The sequence below is a fragment of the Nothobranchius furzeri genome, chromosome 6 (assembly GCF_043380555.1).
Source record: "Nothobranchius furzeri strain GRZ-AD chromosome 6, NfurGRZ-RIMD1, whole genome shotgun sequence".
In the NCBI taxonomy this organism is placed as follows: Eukaryota; Metazoa; Chordata; class Actinopteri; order Cyprinodontiformes; family Nothobranchiidae; genus Nothobranchius; species Nothobranchius furzeri.
Window position 1 is genome coordinate 68,163,587 of NC_091746.1, and position 25,092 is coordinate 68,188,678.

General features: G+C 43.1%; 1 protein-coding gene across 12 annotated transcripts in view; it reads left to right on the top strand.

Moving 5' to 3' along the window:
- dab2ipb (DAB2 interacting protein b) overlaps positions 1 to 25,092 on the top strand; it is a 262,935-nt gene that overhangs the window by 159,307 nt on the left and 78,536 nt on the right. Inside the window, exon 1 of one of the 12 annotated variants that reach the window (XM_015943234.3) lies at positions 7,998 to 8,716. The exons of the other annotated variants lie outside the window; for them this stretch is intronic. Coding sequence (XP_015798720.3) covers positions 8,694 to 8,716 — 23 coding nt within the window. The 5' untranslated portion in view covers positions 7,998 to 8,693. Of the gene's footprint in view, positions 1 to 7,997; positions 8,717 to 25,092 lie in introns of those variants that run through there. 12 annotated transcript variants of the gene reach the window in all.

Consider the following 25,092-nt stretch of genomic DNA (forward strand, 5'->3'; position numbering starts at 1 on the left):
TTTATGAGCAAAGTTAAAAGAAAATTCTCTCAGGAAAGGAACATTTAAAAATGTTAAAGTGGGTTGGAATATTTAACAGATCTTATGCAAACCTTACCAGATTTTCTGTTAATGCTGTTATGTTAAAATAAGAAGTAAAAATGGGGAAAAACACATTTTAAATGTGGTTTCTGCCACAGGAATGCTACTAAAATAATTTATTTTTTTCCATTTTGACTATTAAATAATACTAGTAAATCATTTTATACTTAATTCAGTTGTGTTTTATTTATTCAGGTGGAGGTGGGGTTGAAGTGAAATCGAGTTGTTTAGTTTCCGATTAGGAATTTAAGATAAATGGCATCTCAGTCGTGCCAACAGTAATATTTCTCATAAACTGAGCCTAGCTTTGCTCTCAAAGGCTTTAACATGGGGCAATGTGGAACCTTTAAAGAAACTCAGCAGAATTCTGCTTCTCCGCCCTGCTGGTTGAAAGTAAAATTACAAGTCATAAACGACCCTGTAGCAGCCTGCTATAGCGATGCTAACAACGAGCTTACACTAACACAAGCCAACTCACACTAAAACCAACCACGGAGAAAAAAGATCCACACTGTTAATATTATTACAAGCAAAAAGCCAGATCACCATCAGATCATGATTTCATAGCCCCCTGTAGCTTCCTAAAACGAGTGTAGGCTGCGCTAATGTTTAAGATGTTTGTTGAAGATAGGCAAACTGAAAATGCTAACCGCTAGCATTACAGCTAACGACCGTAAAGCAGGTAAAAAGCTCCTCTTATAGGGTGCCTGCCCGCTCCAAAAAGACTATCAAGTGTGGGCTGCAGGGTGGTGACAAATATGAAACTGGGGAATTTTCTAACTCAACAATCACTGAGATCCATGTTAAAGCTCTAGCTTAAAGTACAAAAACTATCTGCCGTTACTTTAAAGAACCAGCAGCTCTCTCACGTATTATGGGAGAGCGTTCCAGTGCTTTACCACCATTAAGTCATCATGGATGATCTTAATGGTGCAACCGGGGCAGACCTGGTGACCATGCCATGGTAAGGGGTGGCAGAAGGCCATGAAGACATTTAAAAACTATTAAAATAATCTTAAAATCAATACTAATAGGTATAGGAAGCCAGTGGAGGGATATGAGTCTTAATGATGTCCTCTTTTCCTCATCTATGTTGGGAAATTCCAGAAGCATTCTTCTGGGCTCACTGTCATTTAGCAGAAGGGTTTGTTTCGCGGGAACGCTGTTAAGGAATGGCAATAATCAGGCCTATAATGAAATAAAAGCATGTTTAAAACCATTATAATAAGGTCATAATCTACTGATGAGCCAAACTTCCCAAATCATGGGAGAACCGATCAAGTTTTCCAAACATGCATTTTACTTGGAAGTAATAAAATGGTAGAATTTGGTTGTTGAGACCTACAGAACCTAACAGAGTACAACTTTATGTTAAATTAAATGGCTTTCTGTGACTTTTCCCTCCAGCCAGGAGTCCTGCATCAGACATTTCTGCAGCCGTGGACATACGTTTGTTTAGAGAACGTCTGCTAACCGTCGCACGATGAATGACAGAGCTCTGAGACATTTCTGCAGCCTTGTAGACACATAATCAGAGCAAAGGGTGAGACGGCGAGGCCAAAAGTGAGATAAGGATAAGTGAAACGGTGCGAGATGAGACGGGGATAGAAGAGGACTGAAATGGCAAAACAACAGTCAGTGATTATTTCTGCTCCAGTATTTTTCTGCATTTGTTAACTCTGGGTGGCTACGTCCCTTACGTGTTCACCCTCCAGATAGCTGCTTTAACTAACTCCTCTTGCTCTGAATAGAAACCCCGACACATTTGACGTTATTGCGATGCACGTTGTGGTAGCGACCCGGATATTTACTGTAGTCGTTACACAACGCAGAGCCTTAGTTCTTAGTGCTGCCTCCCATCTGGTCTCACTGGGGCTTTTTTGTTGTTGTTGTTTTTCGAGCGGCGCCTCTGTGTAAGTGCTGCAGCTCTGTGGATCATCTCTGCGATGTCCATTGATTTACTGAGAAATGACGAAGTGAAGTGGAGCATTTGATCAGACACATGGACGTGGAGGGAGCGGGGTGGGGGTGAGGGGCAAACACGGCAGACACTCCAATCCCAGTCGGGTTTAGGCAAAACGTAAACAGCACATTGTCTAATCAGGACCTGACAAATGCGCCATGACGTGCTTTTAAATGCATTTTTAAACTACCAGCTACATTAAAGTAAACATGATTTAACTGTTTGATGCGACATAATGAATGATGCTAGAGGTTAAATTCCCAGCTTAGCGCGATTCTTCTTTCTGAATAAAACAGTTTTCTACACTGAGAAGACACTCGGTAACATCGTTGTGGATCCCCTCCACCCTGCCTAGGAGAGGATGAAAGGGGAGCGTGTGCTCATGATGGAGCGGTGTTGTGCGTTGTCAATAATTGAATCACTCGTTTGCTCTCTCCTGCCCTGAAGGGCCACAGTACAGATTTAATAGAAGAGCTCTAAAGCATCCGTTCTGTCCGTACTTCTGCTCTCTGACACTTTATCTCCATACTTGTGTGAAGTTGATGCTGCTGCCTCGTTTCTGCTTTATTTTCATCAGTGTCTCCTTATATTCAGCTGCAGTTGAGAAGTGAAATGGAGGCCAGTCTTTAGAAGTAAGGATGCCATTGGTGTTTGATGTTTACATTTTTTTTTTTTGCTTTCCATTCCCACAACTTTTTCCTGTGTGCACTTTTGGTAAATAAGAGTTAGAATCAGCTTGTTCTTTGAACCTTACGTTTGGCATCGCAGGTTGAAAACATTTGGGCTGCACAGTGGTGCAGTGGTTAGTGCTGTTGCCTTGCAGCAAGAAGGGTTCAAATCTCAACCTGGGGTCTTTCTGCATGGAGTTTGCATGTTCTCCCTGTGGATGCGGGGGTCCTCTCCGGGTACTCCGGCTTCCTCCCACAGTCCAAAAACATGACTGTCAGGTTAATTGGTGTCTCTAAATTGTTCTTAGGTGTGTGTGTGTGTGTGTGTGTGTGTGTGTGTGTGTGTGTGTGTGTGTGTGTGTGTGTGTGTGTGTTTGTCCTGGGTGTACCCTGCCTGTTTGCCCGTTGACTGCTGGAGATAGGCGCCAGGCTCCTGAACAACCGATGAATGGCCAAAACACACACAAATGCCCCGGTCACCCACATTTCTACACTTATGATTGTTTTCTGCCTGTGATTTTTTTCTGATTATTTGATGTATCCTAATGTAAATACTTCCTGACCTGACTTTGACTCGCATGCATGTTTGCACCTTGCTACCGAAACAAATTCCTAGTAGATGAGCCTCTCACCCACATGGCAATAAATCTGATTCTGACAACATCACTTCCAACAAATCCATTGAATGCTAGGAGTATGTAATGTGTAGTCCTTTTGTCTGCTGATGATTCAAATATTCATCAAAGAAATTATTTTGTTTGTCTTAATTGATTTTTTGTTTTAACCAAATGGAACAAATGATTCTTCCTGCTAACAAGAGGTGCTTCTGTAGCTAAATAAAGGAAGTCCTCCAGCGTGAACCACACACAGGTCGCTTGTCCTTCCTTGTGTTTCCTCTCAAAGGAAAACCAGACATGCGCATTGAGTTGGTGGATTACTTCAAACCTTTTAGAAAGACTGGAGTTTAAGATCATCAACTGTGATTTTCTGTTTGGTTGTTTTTATTTGATGATGGTTAGGTGTGTTAGAAGTTCCAGTTTGATGGGCTCTCTAATCCTATCCCTGTCCGTCAACTGCCTGGCTTATGCATGAAGATCATTCATTAAATACCACCTTCCTTCTTGTTTAATGTTAACACTTTCTGCAATGTCATGACTCAGAACAAACATGTTATCCTCTCGTAGGCTTTCGTTCAAAGGTGTCAAGTAACTAAGTACAACTACTTCATTACCTTGTTTAAAGTAGAAATCAGGAGTTTGTATCAGATGGCGCCATCTAAGGGCAGAAAAAAATGTATTGCAGCTTAAGCCCTTCCCCTACTTCGGTGGTTACAGCTGGAGACTCGTTCACAAACGCGCACCTCTAGCTGAGAAACGGGACTAAAAGTCTAGAGCAGCGGTTCTCAATCCTGGTCCTGGATGGCTGGTATCCAGCAGGTTTTAACCCTGCATCAGCACATCTGATTTCAATCAGCAGGTGATTAACAGGCTTCTGCAGAGCTTGAAGAGCTGCTGCACAGGTGTGTTGGAGCAGAACAACAAAAACACGCTGGATGCTGACCCTTGAGGACCAGGATTGAGAACCACCGGTCTAGAGTCTAATTATGTCCAGAAACATGCATGCATGCTCTATGACTGACATTTGAATGTAAACAGATGTCTAACACTACTGGCTAATGCTTCATTCAAATTGTAATGGGCTCTATGGGACAAGAACATTAGGTATTACCAACATAATGACACAGTACAGGGTAAGACTATCATTTTTACAAATGTATAAAACATGATACATAAATCTTGAAAGGTTTGAAACCTGTACTTTTTACTTCTATTTGAGTAAATACTTTTGAGTAATGACTGTGGCTTCATCAGAACGTGATCTTCAGCTTTCGCTGGAGCGGTTTGCAGCCGAGTGTGAAGCAGCTGGGATGAGAATCAGCTCCTCTAAATCTGAGACCATGGTCTTGATTCGGATAAGGGTAGAAAGCCTTCTCCGGGTCAGGGATGAGGTCCTGCCCCAAGTGGAGGAGTTTAAGTATCTTGGGGTCTTGTTCACAAGTGAGGGAAAACTGGAGTGTGAGATCGATAGGCGGATTGGTGCTGCATCTGCAGTGATGCAGGCGTTGTACCGGTCTGTCGTGGTGTAGAGAGAGCTGAGTCAGAAGGCGAAACTCTCGATTTACCGGTGAATCTACGTTCCTACCCTCACCTATGGTCACGAGCTTTGGGCAGTGACCGAAAGAACGAGATCGCAGATACAAGCGGCCGAAATGAGTTTTCTCCGAAGAGTGGCTGGGCTCTCCCTTAGAGATAGGGTGAGAAGCTCGGTCATCCGGGAGGGGCTCGGAGTAGACCCGCTGCTCCTCCACATCGAGAGGAGCCAGTTGAGGTGGCTCGGGCATCTGGTCAGGATGCCTCCTGGACGCCTCCCTGGTGAGGTTTTCTGGGCATGTCCAACCGGGAGGAGACCTAAAGGTAGACCCAGGACACGGTGGAGGGACTATGTCTCTCACCTGGCCAGGGAACGCCTTGGGCTTCTCCCGGAGGAGCTGGCCCAAGCGGCTGGGGAGAGGGAAGTCTGGGCCCCTCTCGACTTAGGCTACTGCCCCCGCGATCCGACTCCGGATAAGCGGATGAAAATGGATGGATGGATGGATGGATGGATGGATGGATGGATGGATGGATGGATGGATGGATGGGTGGACTGTGAATACTTTTGAAACCTCATCCATTGATGCTAATTTGCATCAAACTTTTTCTTAAAGGTGTGGAACACTGAAAACCCAGTTTTACGCTGTTATTTCCGATTATAGTCGGTGACTGTTTTCCTGCAGGCTGAACATGAAAATAGTCTCCTACACCTATCTCCTGCTTTAGCTTGTGATAGAAAATAGACGGTGAAACTCTAGGATTAGAAAAGCCTGACAGATCTACGTCACACTGTCACTGAACGTCCATAAACTCTTCCATCTTGACTCGCTACAGAAAAGGTTGTTATTGGTTTTGCGTCCAGGAAACAGCAGAAAACCTCTCAGCTAGTAGAAGCTAACTGTTAGCATAAGCTATTTCGCCACACAGCAGAACTCCTCCAGGCTTGTGTTATTTGTGGAGATAAAACATCCACGTTGCAAAGCAAACACAATCAGTGGTAGAGTCGTGTTGCTGTTCTCCAGTCCAAGGCGAGGCGTCCAAATATCAAGAAATAAGACTCCAAATCCAACTCTGATGTGGCTCAGTTCTAGTTCCTGAAACTGTTGCACCGGAAAATCTTTCCCCCATACCACTTACACGGCACTCATTCCTAATAAAAAAAAAAAGACTGCAAATGTATTGATTAAATGAGTGAACCACATCTTTAAAGCCCTAAAGCAGTGATCTCCAACTCCCTTCCCTGAGGGCTGGTATCCAGCATGTTTTAGTTGTTTCTCTGATCCAACTCACTTGATCAGCAGCTCATCAAGCTCTGCAGAAGCCTGATAATCACCTGCTGATTAAAATCAGGTGTGCTAAAGCAGGAAAAACTGGGAGCTCACTGTCTTAAAGGGAGCAGAGTGAGTATGAAGATTAGTACTTTCCCCTAAAAAGAAAAATCTATAATTATAACTGCCTTCTGCCCTCTAGCAGAGGATCTCTAAGATTTAGCCTTTTGAACCTGATATTGTCACTTCCAGACGGTCTGCCGTTTGTTATTGATATCTTACCGTAATGATCCAGTTTTGTTGCAGCATTTTCTCTTCAGTCAATAATCAGAATCTGAAATCTACGTGTTCCGCATCGTTGTCAGTAAAAGCAAAATCTTCTTTCCATTTTAAATGTTTATATATATATATATATTTGTGTTTTTTCCTCTTTCTCCATGACAACCAAATCTTTGCTTCCTGTTTACACCCAGTGTTTGGGAACTCTCTTTTAATGCTCCCTTTCAGGGCCCGTTATTAAGGATGAAGAGGATTCCAGAATCGGATTATTTTCATTTTAAGCCTCCATTTGAAATTGAATCCAAATGAGTTTGTATCCGGTCCAGGTCTGTTTTCTTTTTCATCTTTATTTTTACTTCCCATAATTCTTTCATCTTTCCTGCCATCTTCCAACATTTCCTTGTCCATTATGTACCATGTTTCCGATGTCCATCGGCCATCTTTGTGGCGCGAAGCCTATCAGGAATGTGCTGTATCGACCCTCTATGTCTGTCTGTCTCACTCCCTCCCTCATTCATCTGTGCCTCTTTATATGCAGCTGGTTCTGGAGTAAACAGGTTGATGGTTAGCGAGGGAATAAGATCTCTGAGGTGAAGCTGCTCGGGGACTGCCTGGAGACAGGCAGTCAGCTGAAGGATCCTTAGCTCACCTGCCTTCCCTCATGACCCTGCCCTCTTGATGTCTGCTGCTGTTCGCTGGGCTCATGACTCAACCCACACACTCGCTGCGTTTTTCCTCTCAAAATCTCATGAACTAAAAAGCTTTGTTTATGGGCCATGCATGCACAGAGATGCTCGTTAACGGATGCAAATTTAGTATTTTGTGCATCACCACGACTTGAACAGCACTTATCAGTGTATTTTTTATTTATTTTTTTTGCCATTTCACACATTAAATCTGCCATTTGTAGGTTTACACGCCTGATCTGATGGATTCAGCAGCCTCTCTTTGGCCCCAAACTCCAAACAAGCTCATAATGTACGACGATATTGCAGACCAGACCAGAGGAATGAGGAAATCCCCCCGAGTGTTTAGTCTCAGAGCGTCGCCTCGGCTTTAGTAGTTAACCTTTACCCAGCCATTCCCAACAACGGCGTGGAACGCAAGCCTGTTGACTCTAGATAAGAGCGAGCAACCTACATCCATCGCATCGGGTGGGAACATTTTCATTTAACCCTTCTTGGGTTTCACCGTCTAAATGACGTCTAAATTGTTTGAGATCCAGCTACAGTTCGCTCCCGACGGGATGCAAATACCTTCTAATGTCGTTGACTTCCTGTTGAGTGTTTTTCATGTCATTTCCAAAGCATTTAGGCTATTTTTAACCAACACACCCAGTCGTTTCTGTCTGTTTTGTCACTTTTGACACTGTTTTCAGAGTGATACACCACAGTGTTTTGTATTTCCAAAGTTTCTTTTCTTTTCTTTTTTTTTTTTTGTTTCACCAATTTTCGCTCCCCACTTCCTTTTTCTCCCTCTTCCTTGCGACCTTCTCTCCAGCCAGGAAACCAGTGTTTTCCCAGCCTGGCAGTGAAGGCTGAGCCATTGTTTCCTTTTACAAGAATAATGGAGGGAGGGGGGGGGGGGGGGGGGTTCTTCCTGGCTGCCAATTCTGGGTCTGTTGGTATGAGAAAAGCAGGGAGACAAATTTGAGGATGACATAAAAACTCTGTTCCAGAGAGCGACTACAGCTAGAGAGAAATGGGTTCATTTCTTACGGCGAAAAGCTGAAACAACTTCACAACAAGCTTCCTCTCCCTCATCTTCTTCACCTTTGTTTGCTTGAATTTGTTGTATTCTCTTCTGTCACTGCCACATTTTTGCTTATTATGCAACACCACAGCAAAAACAATACGCTGTAAATGGAAGCACAAAGACACAATGCAGCAACGTCTGACGAGAATTTGACAAAACTACACAAGGAAACGAGTAATCGTGACGCTGATGCACTTTTAAATAATTTTTAAAAGTTCCTTTTTTTGTTTTCCTTGAGTGGAGTAACTTGTTTATGCACGTGTATTATCACTACAGTCTTATCAGTGGACTCTGGGCCGGCTTGTCCTAAATAACTGCGCTGTCTTTTTAACTGGGATGTGGAGAGGGGTGTGTCCACGGCAGCAGACATCCTCAGGGAGCGTTGTGGCGGAGCTCAGAGGGCAGAGACTTCTGCTACGTTCCCAGAGATTCAAAAACGATTTGGGGAAAACACCGAGAGTGGGACCAGGAGACATGCTAGTCAAGTTGAAGCCGCAGATTTCAGGGCTCCCAGAGGTTCTGCAGGACGATGTTTCACATATTCAGTAAATCGTAAGTGTCTAATCCTTTCTTCATGCCTGTTGCTGGTGATGACTCACATCTCAGCTGTGGTTTATAGGAACCTCTGTTTCTGCGCCCACCCACCTTTGTGTCAAACTTCACCCTTGTGTGTGTGTGTGCGAGTTATTTTTGCAGAACAAATCTAATAAAGTACGTTTTGTATGAATTATGTATGTAAATAAATGTCAGAATTGTTCATTTAAAAGAGGAAATGTACAGAACAGCTTAGGAGCTAAAGAAGAACGTGAGAGGAAAAACAAAGACGTGTTTGGACTTGAAGATGAAAAGTATTCATTGCCAGAGGCAAATCTTGGCTTAAGAGTGCAAATAAGACCTCGTATTGACAGCCCACCTGACAATTTAAAGCCATTTATCTGCTGAACCTACTTCATCTGTCTTAACTCTTGTAATACCAAATTTAAGCACAAAAGAAAGAAAGTAGAAGAAAGTTTCGCTGATATCGTTGCATAGATGTTTTTACTATTTTTTATGCCTTGTGTGGGAGGTATCCCTGGCCTCCTTTCCTCCGTGAACTTGAGCGCTCGCCTGTTTCTTTGTCCAGCGCCACAGGGGTGTTTGAATATTCAGGTCAAGAAGTCAAAAATGCACTTCCTCATCTCCTCGGCTCTTGCACATGCTCGCACCAGCTCCCGAGACAGTGTTCACTAGAGTTCACCAGGAAACGTTTGCTGCCTTTAAAGCTTTTTCTCAGTTGGTGCTTTGTTAAGACTCTTGTAAGTACAGTATAGATGCACACTCTTGCCTTCTCTGTTACCTCCACATACTTCTGTTATTTATATCTCCCTTTTCCAGACGGCCATCTTCGCTAGGATGTGCCTATCCTTGTCCTAGTGGTCTTATTATTGTCACCGCCGTGGGTTTTCCAGAAAGCCAGCTCTTATTTGTACAGTTGAAGGGTTTAGATTACAGATCAATAACGGCTAATGAGGAACAACAAAGAGGAAATACTAAACTCAAAGTGGAAAATGTCTTTGTCTGCAGCTGCATCAAGAAAGGATTTAATTGCGCTGGCCGATGCTGGTACTACTGCACGTGCCTTTTATTTTGAAAGTTTCATGATGTTTTACATTGTCCATTCACATCTGGGATGTGTCCAAAATGTTATGCTTTGCTGGTGGTGGAAAGGAAATCATCCGCTATAATGGTGGGTAGTTGCTGCGAAGTACGTTCAGCGGCTGTTTTGAACGCTTTCATGTTTGGTGGAAAGAAGGCTATAAAGTCTGGTCATTTCTCTGAGAAAGTTTAGCCTGTGACATGTACTTTTTATCTTTTTGCACCTATTCCTACTGCTTCATGAAAGCTAGTCCACCACTAGAATAAATCTTGAAGGCGAGGTTCAATGAGAAACATTTAATAATTGTTACTTTTTAAATGTGATCATTCACACGCTGACAGAACATGAAAATACCATAGTCTTCTACCTGTCTTCTGCATTAGCTGGCAAATTAAAATAGTTGGGAAAATGCTCAGTTCAGAAAAAGCCTCATATATATACACTCACCCTAAAGGATTATTAGGAACACCATACTAATAAAGTGTTTGACCCCCTTTCGCCTTCAGAACTGCCTTAATTCTACGTGGCGTTGATTCAACAAGGTGCTGAAAGCGTTCTTTAGAAATGTTGGCCCATATTGATAGGATAGCATCTTGCAGTTGATGGAGATTTGTGGGATTCACATCCAGGGCATGAAGTTCCCGTTCCACCACATCCCAAAGATGCTCTATCGGGTTGAGATCTGGTGACTGTGGGGGCCGTTGTAGTACAGTGAAGTCATTGTCATGCTCAAGAGACCAATTTGAAATGATTGGAGCTTCATGACATGGTGCATTATCCTGCTGGAAGTAGCCATCAGAGGATGGGTACATGGTGGTCATGAAGGGATGGACATGGTCAGAAACAATGCTCAGGTAGCCCGTGGCATTTGAACCATGCCTAATCAGCACTAAGGCGCCTAAAAGTGTGCCAAGAAAACATCCCCCACACCATTACACCACCACCAGCCTGCACAGTGGTAACAAGGCACGATGGATCCATGTTCTCATTCTGTTTACGCCAAATTCCAACGCTACCATTTGAATGCCTCAACAGAAATCCAGACTCATCAGACCAGGCAACGTTTTTCCAGTCTTCAACTGTTCAATTTTGGTGAGCTCGTGCAAATTGTAGCCTCTTTTTCCTGTTTGTAGTGGAGATGAGTGGTACCCGGTGGGGTCTTCTGCTGTTGTAGCACATCTGCCTCATGGTTGTGTGTTCTATCAGCTTGAATCAGTAGAAGCTAACCCTTAGCAACTCCTCAACATGGCAGAACTCCATCACGCTTGTGTTATTTGTGGAGACAAAAGTGAATGAAGGCAGTGGAAGAGTTGCATTGCTGATGTTCAGATATCATGAATACTAATTCTGCAGCTTTTGGAAACCCACATAAATGTCTTAATGTAATATGAATGTCTCGTATTGATTTAGCATTATTTCAGATCACCCGCCAATGACAGAGCTGAGAACATTCCCTTATCTTCCTAGTAACAGAGTTGGAACTATTTATATGTCGATGGAAATATCTTGATTGGACAACCAACTGAGCCTCTTTAGATGACATCAGGACACTGCAAACAGAAACAGAGCGACCATCTCTTAACTGGTTTAATCCTCAAAAATATTTATAATATATTAAAGTGTTTCAAATACAAATATAAGAATACGCTACCCGAGGGCCTTTTTTTCTTTTTTTTAATTTTTTTGCATTCAACGATAAATTACCGTAGCACTTTTCTTAGTCAGAGGACTCCAAAGAACTTTACATTCCAGTTAATAATTTGTACACACACACACACACACACACACACACACACACACACACACACACACACACACACACACACACACACACACACACACACACACACACACACACACACACACACATTCACTGTTTTGGGCAGCGGTCGATTTAGGGATACCAAATTTAAGATTGCATGGCAGCAGCTTAAAAACAACTTTATTGACCATTTGGCATCAGAATAATCAGATTTTTATCCATAAAAAATGTTAGAGGCCCTCGGCAGAGTTAAAAAGAAAATGTAGAATGCGGTCACATTTTGTAGAGAAGGGATTTCCGATTAAGTTCTGTCTTCTTGTGCAGAAGGGCAGGCGGTTCAGAATTTAAAAGGTTTAACTTTTCAGTGCTAAAACATTCTCATGATAACTTGAAGTTGTTTTTTACGAGGCGTGATGAAATATCCAGTGTGGGATGGTAGATGGTTTTCAGCAGGTCTTCATTTTTATGCTCCAATTTTCTGCAGCTCGTCAGGTTCTAATGTTGCAGCGCAGTGTGTCAGAGCCGTGACACCAGGCAGGCAGCCCCTCGGGGTGTTACTGTGAGGCATGACGACCGGCCCGGAGCCTGATGAGACGTTACTTAAGCGGACAGTTATGGGCCCAATTAGGCCAGCGTCTTCAGCCTCATGTCTTACGTTGTTAAAACATTTTATCTTTGCCCTCATTTCCGACCATCTCTCTTCGTCCTTGCTCTGCTGGGGAATTTCAGCAGGGTTTTTTTTTTGTGGGGAAAATTGGATGTTAAAGTTATTTAAATCATCTGATGCAAACTGTAGAAGTTGGGAATTTCCCAGGGGAGAATTTATTATTCTGCTGTTTCAATAAAAATATAAAGAATCAGTTCAAGCAGTGTGTTAAAATAAATATTTCATTCAAGAAAAACTTCCACCACCCTTTCCCGGAAAAGCGTGGATTGCCAACTCCGGGTCGGGAGAGATGTCCTACCTCCAGTGGAGGAGTTTAAGTATCTCGGGGTCTTGTTCACGAGTGAGGGTAGGAGGGATCGGGAGATCGACAGGCGGATTGGTTCGGCGTCTGCAGTGATGCGGACGCTGAGCCGATCTGTCGTGGGGAAGAGGGAGCTGAGCCAGAAAGCCAGGCTCTCGATTTACCGGTCGATCTACGTCCCAATCCTCACCTATGGTCATGAGCTTTGGGTAATGACCGAAAGAACGAGATCGTGGATACAAGCGGACGAAATGAGTTTCCTCCGTAGGGTGGCCGGGCTCAGCCTTAGAGATAGGGTGAGGAGCTCGGACATTCGGGAGGGACTCGGAGTAGAACCGCTGCTCCTCCGGATCGAAACGAGTCAGTCCAGGTGGTTTGGGCATCTGGTCAGGATGCCTCCTGGACACCTCCCCGGGGAGGTGTTTCGGGCATGTCCTGCCGGCAGGAGGCCCCCGGGTCGACCCAGGACACGTTGGAGAAGTTACGTCTCCAATCTGGTCCGGGAACGCCTTGGGGTCCTGCCGGAGGAGCTGGCGGAGGTGGCCGGGGAGAGGACAGTCTGGAGCTCCCTGGTTGGGATGCTGCCCCCACAACCCAGACCAGGATGAGCGGAGGAGGATGACGACAAGAAGAACTTCATATTTTAGTAGAAGCTTGTGGCTGCATTTTGTTTCGCTACGGGGATTCATGTTGGTCTTCTTAAAACTCTCAAGTGGGTGCGTGAAATTAAAACGACCAAAGCCTCTAAAATCAGAGAAATCACAACAACAACAAATAATAATAACAATAATAATAATAATAATAATAATAATAATAATACATTTTATTTGAAGCACCTTTGAAAATACTCAAGATCACTGTACAATAAAATGAATAAAGCATTCCAACAAGCACAAGAGTAATAGAAACTAGTCAAATTAAAGCCACAATAAAACACATAAAATACAGTTGTAGGGAATGTGCAATCTTGAACAGGCGAGTTTTGAGTTTGGCCTTAAAGTGTTGCAAGGTAGTGGTATTTCTGAGATCAGCTGGTCATTAATTCCATAGGAAGGGGGCAGATCTGCTGAGTGTGCAACTTCCCATGGTGACAAGACGAGCAGGGGGGTTGTGCAGATTGATGGAAGCTGATGATCTGAGCAAGCGGGAGGGTGTAACTGCAGGTGAAACAGAAAAAATGAGAATATGGTGAAAATGTTTATTTGTGGGTGTTTTGGATTCATTACCTGATTAGTGTGTGACACTTTGAGTTTAGAATTTTGAACCTTTGCACCATATTCTAATGTCTGAGATTTTAAATGTGGGGTTTTCATCAGCTGTAAGAAATAATCATCACAGTTGTAACAAATAAAGGCTGAAATATCAGAAATTGCATGTCTGTCTGTTATAACGAGTCTGTCTCATGTGTTAGTTTCATTATTTAGGTTGAGTTATTGAAATAAATGAACTTTTGTGTTAAGAGATGTATTCAGTTTTTCACCGTCACTTTCTTCCTGTGATGTTGTAAATGCAACATAAACAAATACCTTTTGTAGAATAAATCTACCCAAAGCTTAAATCTGTTGGGTAAGCAAACGTTGATAATCCTGATCCAGCTCTCTGCTGGTCTGTTGTATTCTAATAAAAACAGAAATGGTAAAATAGTGTATAGAAGGTTTTCTGTCTGCCTAAGCTGAAAAATAAACTTGGTATTCTGGCCACAGGGGGTGGAGGGGGCTTATGGGCCATTCCCGTCTGTACCGGGTCGGCCCGGGCCGGGTAGCGTAGGTTGTTTACATATCTGGGTGGCCTGGTATTTTTCCGGGCCAACCAAGGCTCATTCTCAGCCCTCTTCTCGAGGGGGTCTGCTTCAGGCCGACCAGGGCCAACACACCCACTGCTGACAGCAAATTCACACCTTCCATTAGAGCAAGCCTCTGATTGGTGGGTAGAATCAGCCCACATGGGCTTAAGACAAGGATGTGTGGAATCAACCGGGCCAGGCTGGGGCTGACTGGGGCTACCCGGCCCGGGCCGACCCGGTACAGATGGGAATGGCCCATTAGTGACTTTCTATTAACCTTGTAAATGGTAAATGGCCTGTATATGATATAGCGCCTTCAAGAGTCCTGGAACCCCCCAAGGCGCTTTATAACACAACCAGTCATTCACCCATTCACACACACATTCACATGCTGGTGGGGATGAGCTACGATGTAGCCACAGCTGCCCTGGGGCGCACTGACAGAGGCGAGGCTGCCGAGCACCGGCGCCACCGGTGCCTCCGACCACCACCGGCAGGCAACGTGGGTTAAGTGTCTTGCCCAAGGACACAACGACAGCGACAGACTGAGCTGGGCTCGAACCTGCAACCTTCCGATTACGGGGCGAGCACTTAACTCCTGTGCCACCGTGGCCCCACCCTGTAAAGGATCATTTTAGCACTTACTAGCTCAAGAAAATAACTTTCAAAAATTGCCTTAAAAAGAAAACAATCTGCATTAACAAACAATGCCGTTGGGCCGTAATCGTACCTTTCCAATTACAAATCACTCTAAAGCCCTCAAACAGCCCCCGGGGCCACACCGTGGGCATTCATATCTTCATTTCACCGCTTATCTTCCTGTCCTTCTGTGTGGTTTTAATGTTTGATATAATCCATGTGGACAAAACAAAGCCTTTTCCTCCGGACACCGGTCAGTGACTCACCACTATCAACCAGCTAAAGATGATCTGTTTACTTCTTAATGAATGCTGTTGACTCGGTAAAGCATCCTTGGTTCATTGGCGATGGTGTGTGTGCCGTTTCCCCTCTGACCTGACACCAACGTATAGAGCCATTCATTAGTGTGACCTGTGACCTCATTATAAATTCTCTGTCATTGTACATCATTTGGTTGCTCTAGTCAGATTCCTTCTGCACGCAATTATCTCTGAAGGTCATCGGAAACAAGGAGACAAATGGATGAACTACATGCCCCCGGTAGTTTGAGAAAATCGCCACAAATCCTTTAAAAAATACAACACTCCTTATATTCAGGGTGCGTCTGGGAGCTGCTGGTTGAACACTTTTGGCACCCATCCGTGGCATTTCCAGTCAGATGTTCTGCATACGGATTCAGAGCCAAACCCTATCCAGCCTGCAACAGCGGAGCTCCATACTGGTTCCCAGCCACGAGTGTCCTAGCAGATGTTGCTCAGAATCTCCTGACTTAGTTCGAAGGCTGCACTCTCTGTAATCAAGCAGTGTGTGTGTGTGTGTGTGTGTGTGTGTGTGTGTGTGTGTGTGTGTGTGTGTGTGTGTGTGTGTGTGTGTGTGTTAGCAGACGGTGGCTGCATTGGTTCTCGCAGCAGTTGTTCTCCAACCACCTGATCTCGGTTACCAGCCAGCCTTTCCCACAATACATCGTGTCTGCCAAAACTCTGAGTCAGGCATCCCTATAGGCGCCTAATCCGGGGCCTGGAGGAGCCGATCCTGTAGGATCCTTTCCTGTGTACGTATTTGTCTTCTTTTGCGGAGGAAGGGTGTCCTCGTTTCTACATGAGTCTCATTCTTTCCTTCCTGTGAAGGAACGGCTGTCTTTGTGCAGAGCTGCTTTCTGCAGAACCAACTGGTTTATATACTCTTCTCTGAAGTAGTCGCGCCACAACTCGGGTCTTTTCAACTTTTCTGTTCGCCTGAGGTAGTGTCTCTCTTTGCCTTTGTCCCTGTGTCTCTCGTCCATTCGAGCAAGCAGGGACAGAAAAGCTCTAGACATGCACCCACATGCATGTGAACCATCTGTTTCAACATATGTATTCCCCTGTCAGTAAAGCCAAAAGTGGCAGCCAATCAGGACTCACCGTGGTCATGGACGGATGAGCGGAAAAAAGGGTTTTTGATGAAAAGCTTCAGCCTGGATGTAAGACATGCAAATGTCTTTTAGACATTTCTACAAGAAGCTACGAAAGGCAGGCTGTCAGTTTTGCTGCCACCTCAACTTCTATTTCGTTTTGCATTCAGCAGAGAAGGAGGTGTGTGCTGCTGTTTTGTTGACTGAATCCTCTCTCTGGTCTGATTGGTCACCAAAGCCTGTAGCCACATGTCATCCCAGCTCACACGTCCACCGTTCTGCACCAGCAGCATCTGACAGGACCCCTCCTTCCCTCTCCCTTTTGTCTCTTTCCCTCGCCTCCCCTTGACTACTATTCTTCCTGACTCTTTCTATAGGCCAGGCTAGACGTTTGTTTTGTTGTCTATACTCTCCTGCCACCCATCACCCAACTGTTCAGATGACAGTCGACAGATGGCAGGTTGATCCACAAAAACACGCCTTTTTATGGGTTTTACCCCAAGCATGAATGCCAATCTACTGTTGGTAGAAAAGGAGATTTGAATATGTCAAAAATATAAAAAATAAAAGCAGGATTTGAGAACTGCAGTGAGGTATTGAACTTCCTCTTTCTCACTGATGCCTGAATACTCACAGATCTCTGGAAGAGACTAGCTACATCTGCTTGGATCGAATAAGCGATCAGCCTCGTGACAGAGTAATCTGCAGTCAGACAGTTAGCTTTCTGACAGCCCTTGGTCCTTTCCATTAAGTCAGCACCAAGGCTTTGAGAATAATGGACACTTCATTGTGTGAGGCTTGATGCATGAATAATGGCTCATTTGTGGACTCGACTGCAGTGGATGTTTCATAATCGCGCTACTGTGTCTGTGTGTGTGTGTGTGTGTGTACAAAGCCTGTTTCTATGTTAAATGAAAAAATGTTTTCTTTGTTGGAATCTGAATAGTGGCTAGTTCTTCCAGAGAGCAGACATGGGGGACACGTTTGTCTCATCAGGACATTTGTCCGATTTAAAAACAGAATTTAAAGTTCTAGAACTGGTTGAATCTTGAAAATAACGTTCTTAGACGTGTTGACTATTGGAGCAAATGGTGTGAGAGATACTCTGCTGCTATCACATGGTATTTTATCTCAATGTACGTTAAGTTTGGGCCATATGTAAAGATTTACCAAGCGATATTCATCAGACCAACAGATGACAATGGACGATATATGTGTGCATTTTAACTTTTTGTGGGCCTGGTACACACTGCACGCAGCCATCCACCAATCACAATCCTTACTCAAGTTGCGAAAGCAGACTACAAGTGTTCCTCAAGCAAGAAGTTATTTGAATTTCATCACCTATTTGATGCATTAATCAACAATATGCTGCAATTGGTCTGAGCTGCACACATGAGAATAAAGAGCAGCACTTTGTACCAACTGGCCAGTGGTTGAAGGAGTTTACCTCAGCAGAGGGGATAACCCTTCACCTTTTTCTCAGGTAAGATGTTGATCAAAGGTTTGAAGCTACTATGATGATGCTAAAAAGCGATACATTATGTTGGCATGTGGATGTAAGACTTGTTGAGGACTAACTATTTTATTGGAATACTTTGTGGATGTAAAATCGTTGTTTTTGTACGAAATAGAGAGAAAAAGTAAAAAGACTGTTTTGCAGTTCAGTCTAGCTGCACTTCATGGTAGCCTCAGCAGGTCTACCATTGGCCTGAGCAGTTTTGTGTCTCGCCAATCATAGTGATCTGTCAGTTTGGTGGGTGGGGTTAGCACCAGAGCTGTGTCAAAGCAACACAACAAAGATAACGCCGGATCGTTTGAAAACTGGCTTTGGCATCAACTTTGGACTACTTAGACTTGGGCTTCTTTTATTTGAGTCAAGAGCAGATAGAGATGCTAAAGTCATTTTTTTACAAAATGGATGCATTTGCGTCTTCGTCTTCAGTGTATGGCAGACTCCGCTGTTGACTGACATCTGTAGCGGTGAGTACATCACGTTGTTCATTGCCCAATAGCACGTGGAGATATTTTGAAAGACCATTGTAGACTTCCATGACGAGATCTGTTCATTGGTCATGGCCAGACTATATCAGCATTCACAGGATGGCTTGCAGACCAGTATGAGATGGTTCTGTTCTGTTTGTGAGGCTTTCAACAGTGAAATGTGTTCCTTATTTCCTCTGTCCACAGTTATGATTGTATCCTTGATTGGTGTATATCAATGGAATTATGATAATCCTGGTTTTCTAATTATGTGTAATTTGTAAATGTACACAGAAAGAGTGTTGTAATAAAAACACTGATTTGATCCGGATGTTTCTAATGACGATACTGCAGGACGAACTTACTGGCGTTAAAAAATCATTCTTAAAAACAATCGGCGAAGACTTCGGTCTGTTGTCGACGGACGATAAATTCGTCCAATCACCCAACCTTAATATCCATCATATTTAGAGTAATTTCTGTGTCTTCTAAGGTCAGTTTGGTGCAGCACTCATCTTTATTTAGCTTTAATTAGTTGAAGTTTCCCATCCACTGATTACTTTCTGAGAGTTTCAATACAATCCATCAAATTATTCAGTAAGTGTAACTAATGAGCGAAAGCAAACTCAAACAAATGAATCCAATGACTATTTAGATGAACTCAGCACCCAAATGCAGAATGTGTTTGTGATTCTGTAAGGCGCTGATGGTGTGAAGAAAGTCTCCTGCATCCAAGCTGATTTAAATGCAAATGCAACCCAATCCGTGCACTTCAACCCACGTGTGCTCACAATTCGTATGCACAGAAAGTGTTCCGAGTTTGAAACGGTCACATCTGTGAGGTTAAGGGTAACAATCTGCATGCACACATTTGTTGTGCACATGCTGGGACTATTTTGTGTCTGTTAGTGAAATCACAAGATATATTTTCAATTACATGAAGGAAATTGTTTAACTTGTTGGAAAACCATTCATTTGACAATTGTTGCGGTTATGAGACAAAATCCCTCAGAAGATTATTAGTCTGAGTATAATCTATAAAGTAAAGGCATAAATATGATTAAAACGTCAGGAAATATACTTTAGTTACGGAGCTTACGTCCAGCGGGCCTCTTGCTCAATATAAAAGAAATTCTAATTCTAATAATCCTTTTAATTAATCTTTGAACAGCGTGATTAGTTTGCAGTTACCACCTCTAACTAAAGTATTTCCAGCCATTACAATGAGCATGATGTCACTGTGAGCTGCTGCATGAGTGACACAAGCAAATGGAAAGTGTCTACAAAGAAAATGATTCTCATCCATATTAACTTATAAATATATATATAAAAACACTGAAAACGTGTCTAGCAAACAGGTTTTGAACTAATTGGAAGATGAGCTGGAATCTCTCAGTAGAAGGATTATGCAATAATCCTTCTAATATTACGTGTTAAAATATTATAATATATTCATGTAATATTAATATTAAATTATTATTATATATTAAAATATAATCCTTCTAATGAATTCTTCTTTATTGCAGTACTTGGTAGGTCCCTAAAAGTCAACGAGACTGCTTGTTTTGAACCATTGAGGACCATTTAACCAGATCCTTGTGTACCTGCTGAATGAATTGGTGATATGTTGTTTATCTGAAATGCTGTTGACTGGCTGAGGTGCACATGTTTGTTTAGCAGAGAGGATTATTAACAAGTAATTGCACAGCCAGTTTGCAGGTAGAAAGCGTATTGATTGTTGTAAATGTTGGACCGGCAGCAAAGCAAAATGCTCAGTAAACACACTGCATGGCGGTGTTCAGAGTAAACACTGCGGAGAGGAAAACGCAACATCAGGCTTCGTGTTTTAAACGTCACGTGAAGATCTGTTAAGGAAAGAATTTGTTCTTAAAGGTTTTGAAGCAGATAAAAAATAAAGGATTCATTTCTTTACGTCTTCTCATCATCATCCTCCACAGAAAGGCTGAAATCAGTAAGGTTCCTTGCATGTCTTTCTATCTGTGTGTGTGTGTGTGCACGCGCATTCCACAAGAAGGCTAGTTCTTTGGTCTATACAAAACATGCTCATGAAGCCTCATGGTGATTTCAGAAGCTCTATGTTTGACCGTTTCAGTATCATTCAAGCTGTTACATCGTCCTCTGCTGCCCGCTGATAAACGGCGAAGGAAGTGACGCCACCAACAGCGGCAAAGCTCTGAGGAAGTCTACAGTGTTTGTCAAAACGTCAGCAAAAAAAAGAATCATAATGCAGTGTGCTACTATGAGCTGAGAAGCTCAGATCTCCATGAGGGGCTCGGAGTAGAGCTGCTGCTCTACTGTGCTAACTTCCCTAATTGTGACATCACAATAAGGTAATATTTGAATTGGCTCGTAGAAGTATATAATTCCTGAAACCAAAATCTGACAGAAAACTGGTAGATGAGTTCATTCGTATGTGGAGTGTTTTCAGAGGCAGTAGAGATCCACATGGCAGTCTTCTATTTCCTTTCATTTAAGACTCTGACATAATGGGTGGTTAATGATATGCTATCCTTCAACAATTCTAGGCCTATTCTAATTGCAGGAAGTGATCATACACAAATATGTCATTTAGAGTAGTGTACCACCCTTCACATGCAGTGTAATGCGTGGAGGCAGCGCAGCAGATTTTAAAAGCATTGACGTTTATAGTTCCACCCCATTTATTTTATCTTGCACTTCCAGTCCAAACCGTGTGTTGGTGGTGGATTCAGCCTGTGTGGATTCAGCCTGTGGTGAGAGTGTGAGGGCAGCGACGCCTCTATAGGCTGAATGTGTCACACTATATCATTTCCCAGGCAGGCTATCAGATCAACTCTTCTAACAGGATTCACAAGCTAAGAGTGCAGCAATCCATTATGCTTCCTCCCTCTCTCTCCCCTATGATCTCACTCATAACCCAGTTTCTATTGAACCTCAGCAGTCGGCGAACTTCTCCCACGGTGCTGATAGGACTCACCCTGATACAGAGCTGTGGATTCCTACATTAGACCATCAGCCTACGAGGAGTTCAGATAACAAAAGTCTAGCTCCAGAACTTTGCTACACTAATGGATCATGGGATTGATTTAATACTGCAACTCACCTCATCTTTTCTCACGTTGGAATTTTGTTCTACAAAATTAAAATAAAAAAAACAATAATAATCTCACTATTACAATGTGATCCTGAACTTGTGTGAAGACTTCTGTGTGTTGTTTGGAGATTGAGACACGTTGCCATCCATAACTGTCATTTTAAATACAATCTGACTAAAAAGAGGAAAACTGATTTGGGAGAGGACTGCATTTTGGCAGGAAGGCTTACTGAGGTTTTTGGACTGTGCAGACTTGTATTTTGAGATGCTCAGTAAGCCTTTTGTTGCTGCAGACTTCTAAACTGACCGTTTTGACTGATCTGCCAATAGCACATTGTTAAATTAATAATATATTTGCATGTAATGCAAACTCATTCTTCATATCTCTTTAAAGAAGCTGATATCCTCAGATTTAGTAATATTATCGAAGCTCAGTGGAAAACACCAACAACGCACTGTGTTTTTTTACCTAATCTTGTGTTTCTTTTTTCCTCAAAATGTGTATTCATGTTAAACGTGAAACTTCAAATAGTCGTAAGTGGCTTTAGTTTTGTTAGCTGGCATCCCGGTAGGTATAGTGGAAGGTTTTAAGTCACGTTAGCCTTAGCTGGTTCACATAAAACTCACAGCTGCAATTTTTGAATTATTTACCTGCCATCTGCTTGGATCTGCCCAGAAAGCTCTAATCAAACAACGTTCATTAAGACTCGGTAAACTTGCACTGAGCTGGTTTTAAAAAGACATTCCAGGTTTACTAGCTGTTGATGTCTAACCAGAACGGATTGTATTTGAATCTGAGTTGTGGATTTGTTTTAAAAGCTGTGTTTTAGTTATCGGAGGGTGGATTCATCACTGACTTGTTACTCTGACATCTGTGTGACACAGCTGGTCGTCTCATCGCCCGTCCTCTGCTTCACCAGCTTGTAAGCATCCTTTAGCGACTCTGCTGTGTTTGTTTGCTTTTCAGATGCTTTTATGTTTTTTGTGTTTTGTGTGCGCCTTACACACAATCTGGATGTTCTTCAACATTTCTTTAAGCCTTATTTTCAGTGAAAGCCAGATATGAACCTGGTAAGAGATGCCCACTGTCCCAGCAGGACAGAGCTGCTCACAGACACTCCAGAGCACCTCCGCAGTAAATGGACAGAAATCACAACCGCCCAACAGGAAAGGGAGCAAGCACAACTTCCGTTATTTCACAACAAATCGATAAACAAAAGGCGTTTTTTGTTTCATATGCACAGGTTTAACAACTTTTAACAACTATCAATGGCGGCTGAACTTTAAATGCACAAAAATAAGCCATAAATACAGTTTCCACTATCAAAGTAGTCACACTTTGTTGATCCAAACACTGCTGATCTCTCAACACAAATGATGGGCAGATTAAACAGTTCATGCCGATGCTTCTCCCACACAACGGGTGTTTGGATCTAACTTCCGTGTTTATTGCTCGGACTGTATCGCAAGATCTCGAAAATCCCGCGCATGCTTGTTTGCGCGCCTCAGGTCTCCGCACCGGAGCGGAGCCGTTGTAGAGCGGGTACCAGTAAAAATTGAGTTCGGAAGCGAGCGGCTGCGGAAGGCGGGGGCGGAGCGGAGGTAGTGGAATTTTGGGGTTAGGGGTACAAGTCTAGAGCTTTTTGCCTGTCGGTGTAGAATTACAAATGTCGGCGCAGCGGCGTTAGCTCGCCCGAAACATGGCAACCTCGCAAACTCACCGATCGTAAACATTAACTACGTCCCTCTTTTGTTTTTTTTGAAAGGAGACAAACTGACAACCCCCTAGCTGGCTGAGAATAAAATCTGTTTCAACGTAACCAGGGTCCAAAATTAAATTTTTTACTCACCGGCCACGTTGGCCGGTAGATGATGAAAATCTACCGGCCAAGCATATTTTTTACCGGCCAAAATCCTAAATGATTTAGATCTACCTAAAGCATGTTATTCTATATTATGTTGATTCCAAACAGAGTGACAAAATAATTAAAACATCAATTAATAAGGAAAACAACTCTTGTCATTTTTACTATTTATTTATTTATTTTTAGAGATGTTTTTATGAACTCTTTCATTGAAATCTAGTCAGACTCCTTGTTTTCTCTGTCCATGAAGTCTGGCCTCCTGCTTCTGACACCGTCTTTGTGCCAAAGCATTACAGCCTCATTTGGGTCCTAGTCCTTGATCTCTGGAGAACACAGCTGCAGCATGAGGATATCTGAAAGTGTGTCAGGGCTAGGGTTGACACGGTAACCGGTGTAGCAGTAAACCCCGGTAAAAAAGTTGACAATAAATAATAACAGTCTTGTTTAAAATATATATATATATATATATATATATATATATATATATATATATATATATATATATATATATATATATATTATCTCGGTGGATTACCGTGGCTGCGGTGTAGGCGCGGTGACCCTTACCAGCCACCGTATCATCTGCTGGAAGTTGCCGGCGGCACATGCGCACTTTGTTGTTTACGACCAAAACTTTCTTTATGCTAAAGCTGAAATAATGGCAGGAGGAGACGGCAGCACTTGGGACATTTATTATCCCTCAAAGAAGACAAAGTCGGAAGTATGGGCATTTTTTGGATATTTGAAGAATGCCGAGGGCCAGTTGTCTGTGAAAGGCAGCAACGCTACGTGGCCATCATAATGTAGCCATTGTCTCATGACTCCGCCGTCTCCAGTTCGCCACTTTTCACAAAATCTTCTGGTTGCCACTGGTCCTGGTGGTTTTTCTTCCAGTTCGACAAGTTTTCTTTTGGAAGGCTGGCTGACTCCAGTTAAAAACCGTCACATTTCACCGCTAGTTTTAACACGAAGCTAACGGCTAACTTGATAAACTGATTGAATGGGATAGGTGGAAATGACGTTGGATGCGGCGTTCACGTTTCGCGTACGTTTGTGTACGTTGCATGCAGGCGGGAGGAGTATCAGAAATCCGTGGAAGATGACTGATAAACATAACTAATTTGGTGCAAACATTTACTCACCAGGTGGAGCAATTTACTCGCATTTGGCGAGTGGCGAGTGTTAATTTCGGACCCTGAACGTAACCTTCCTTCCAACATAACTGGGACATTAGGCTGTTATGTGATTGTTTCACTGTTGAATTTTCATATTTTGTGCCTAAGTTATAACCATGAACGCAGTTATAGCATTTCTTAGATTCAAGTGGAGTCATGCTTCAGCTTTCATCCCTGATATTCTTTTGGTTTAACCTTCTCGACTGGGTTTCATAGTCCAGCCAGCGTTCAACAGCCTCCGGTAGTTTCTGAACTTCCTGACAGGTGCATCGCTGGCATAGCATCTGAAATATTCATCTGGCCAGAATGAAGCCCAGAAGAAGGAGACATTGACGGGTGGCCAAGAGAGCAGAAAGAGAATAATGAAGGAAGACTGTCAGCGAAAATCCACCTGACAACTTCAGGTAAACTCGGAGCAGGAAGTCATTTAGCAGCACGAAAATGGAGTGTTGAAGGATTTTCAAGGACAAAGTAGGCCCTCTGCTGAGGGTGGATGATGTGGGGGAGGTGAGGAGGCAAACAGCTGAGAAATGAAGGGATGAAGCCAGCGGGGCTCCCTTCTTCTTTTAAATCCGGCTGTCATTTAAAGAGTTTGGCTTGGATGACGTGTCAGACGCTGTGATGTAATGAGAA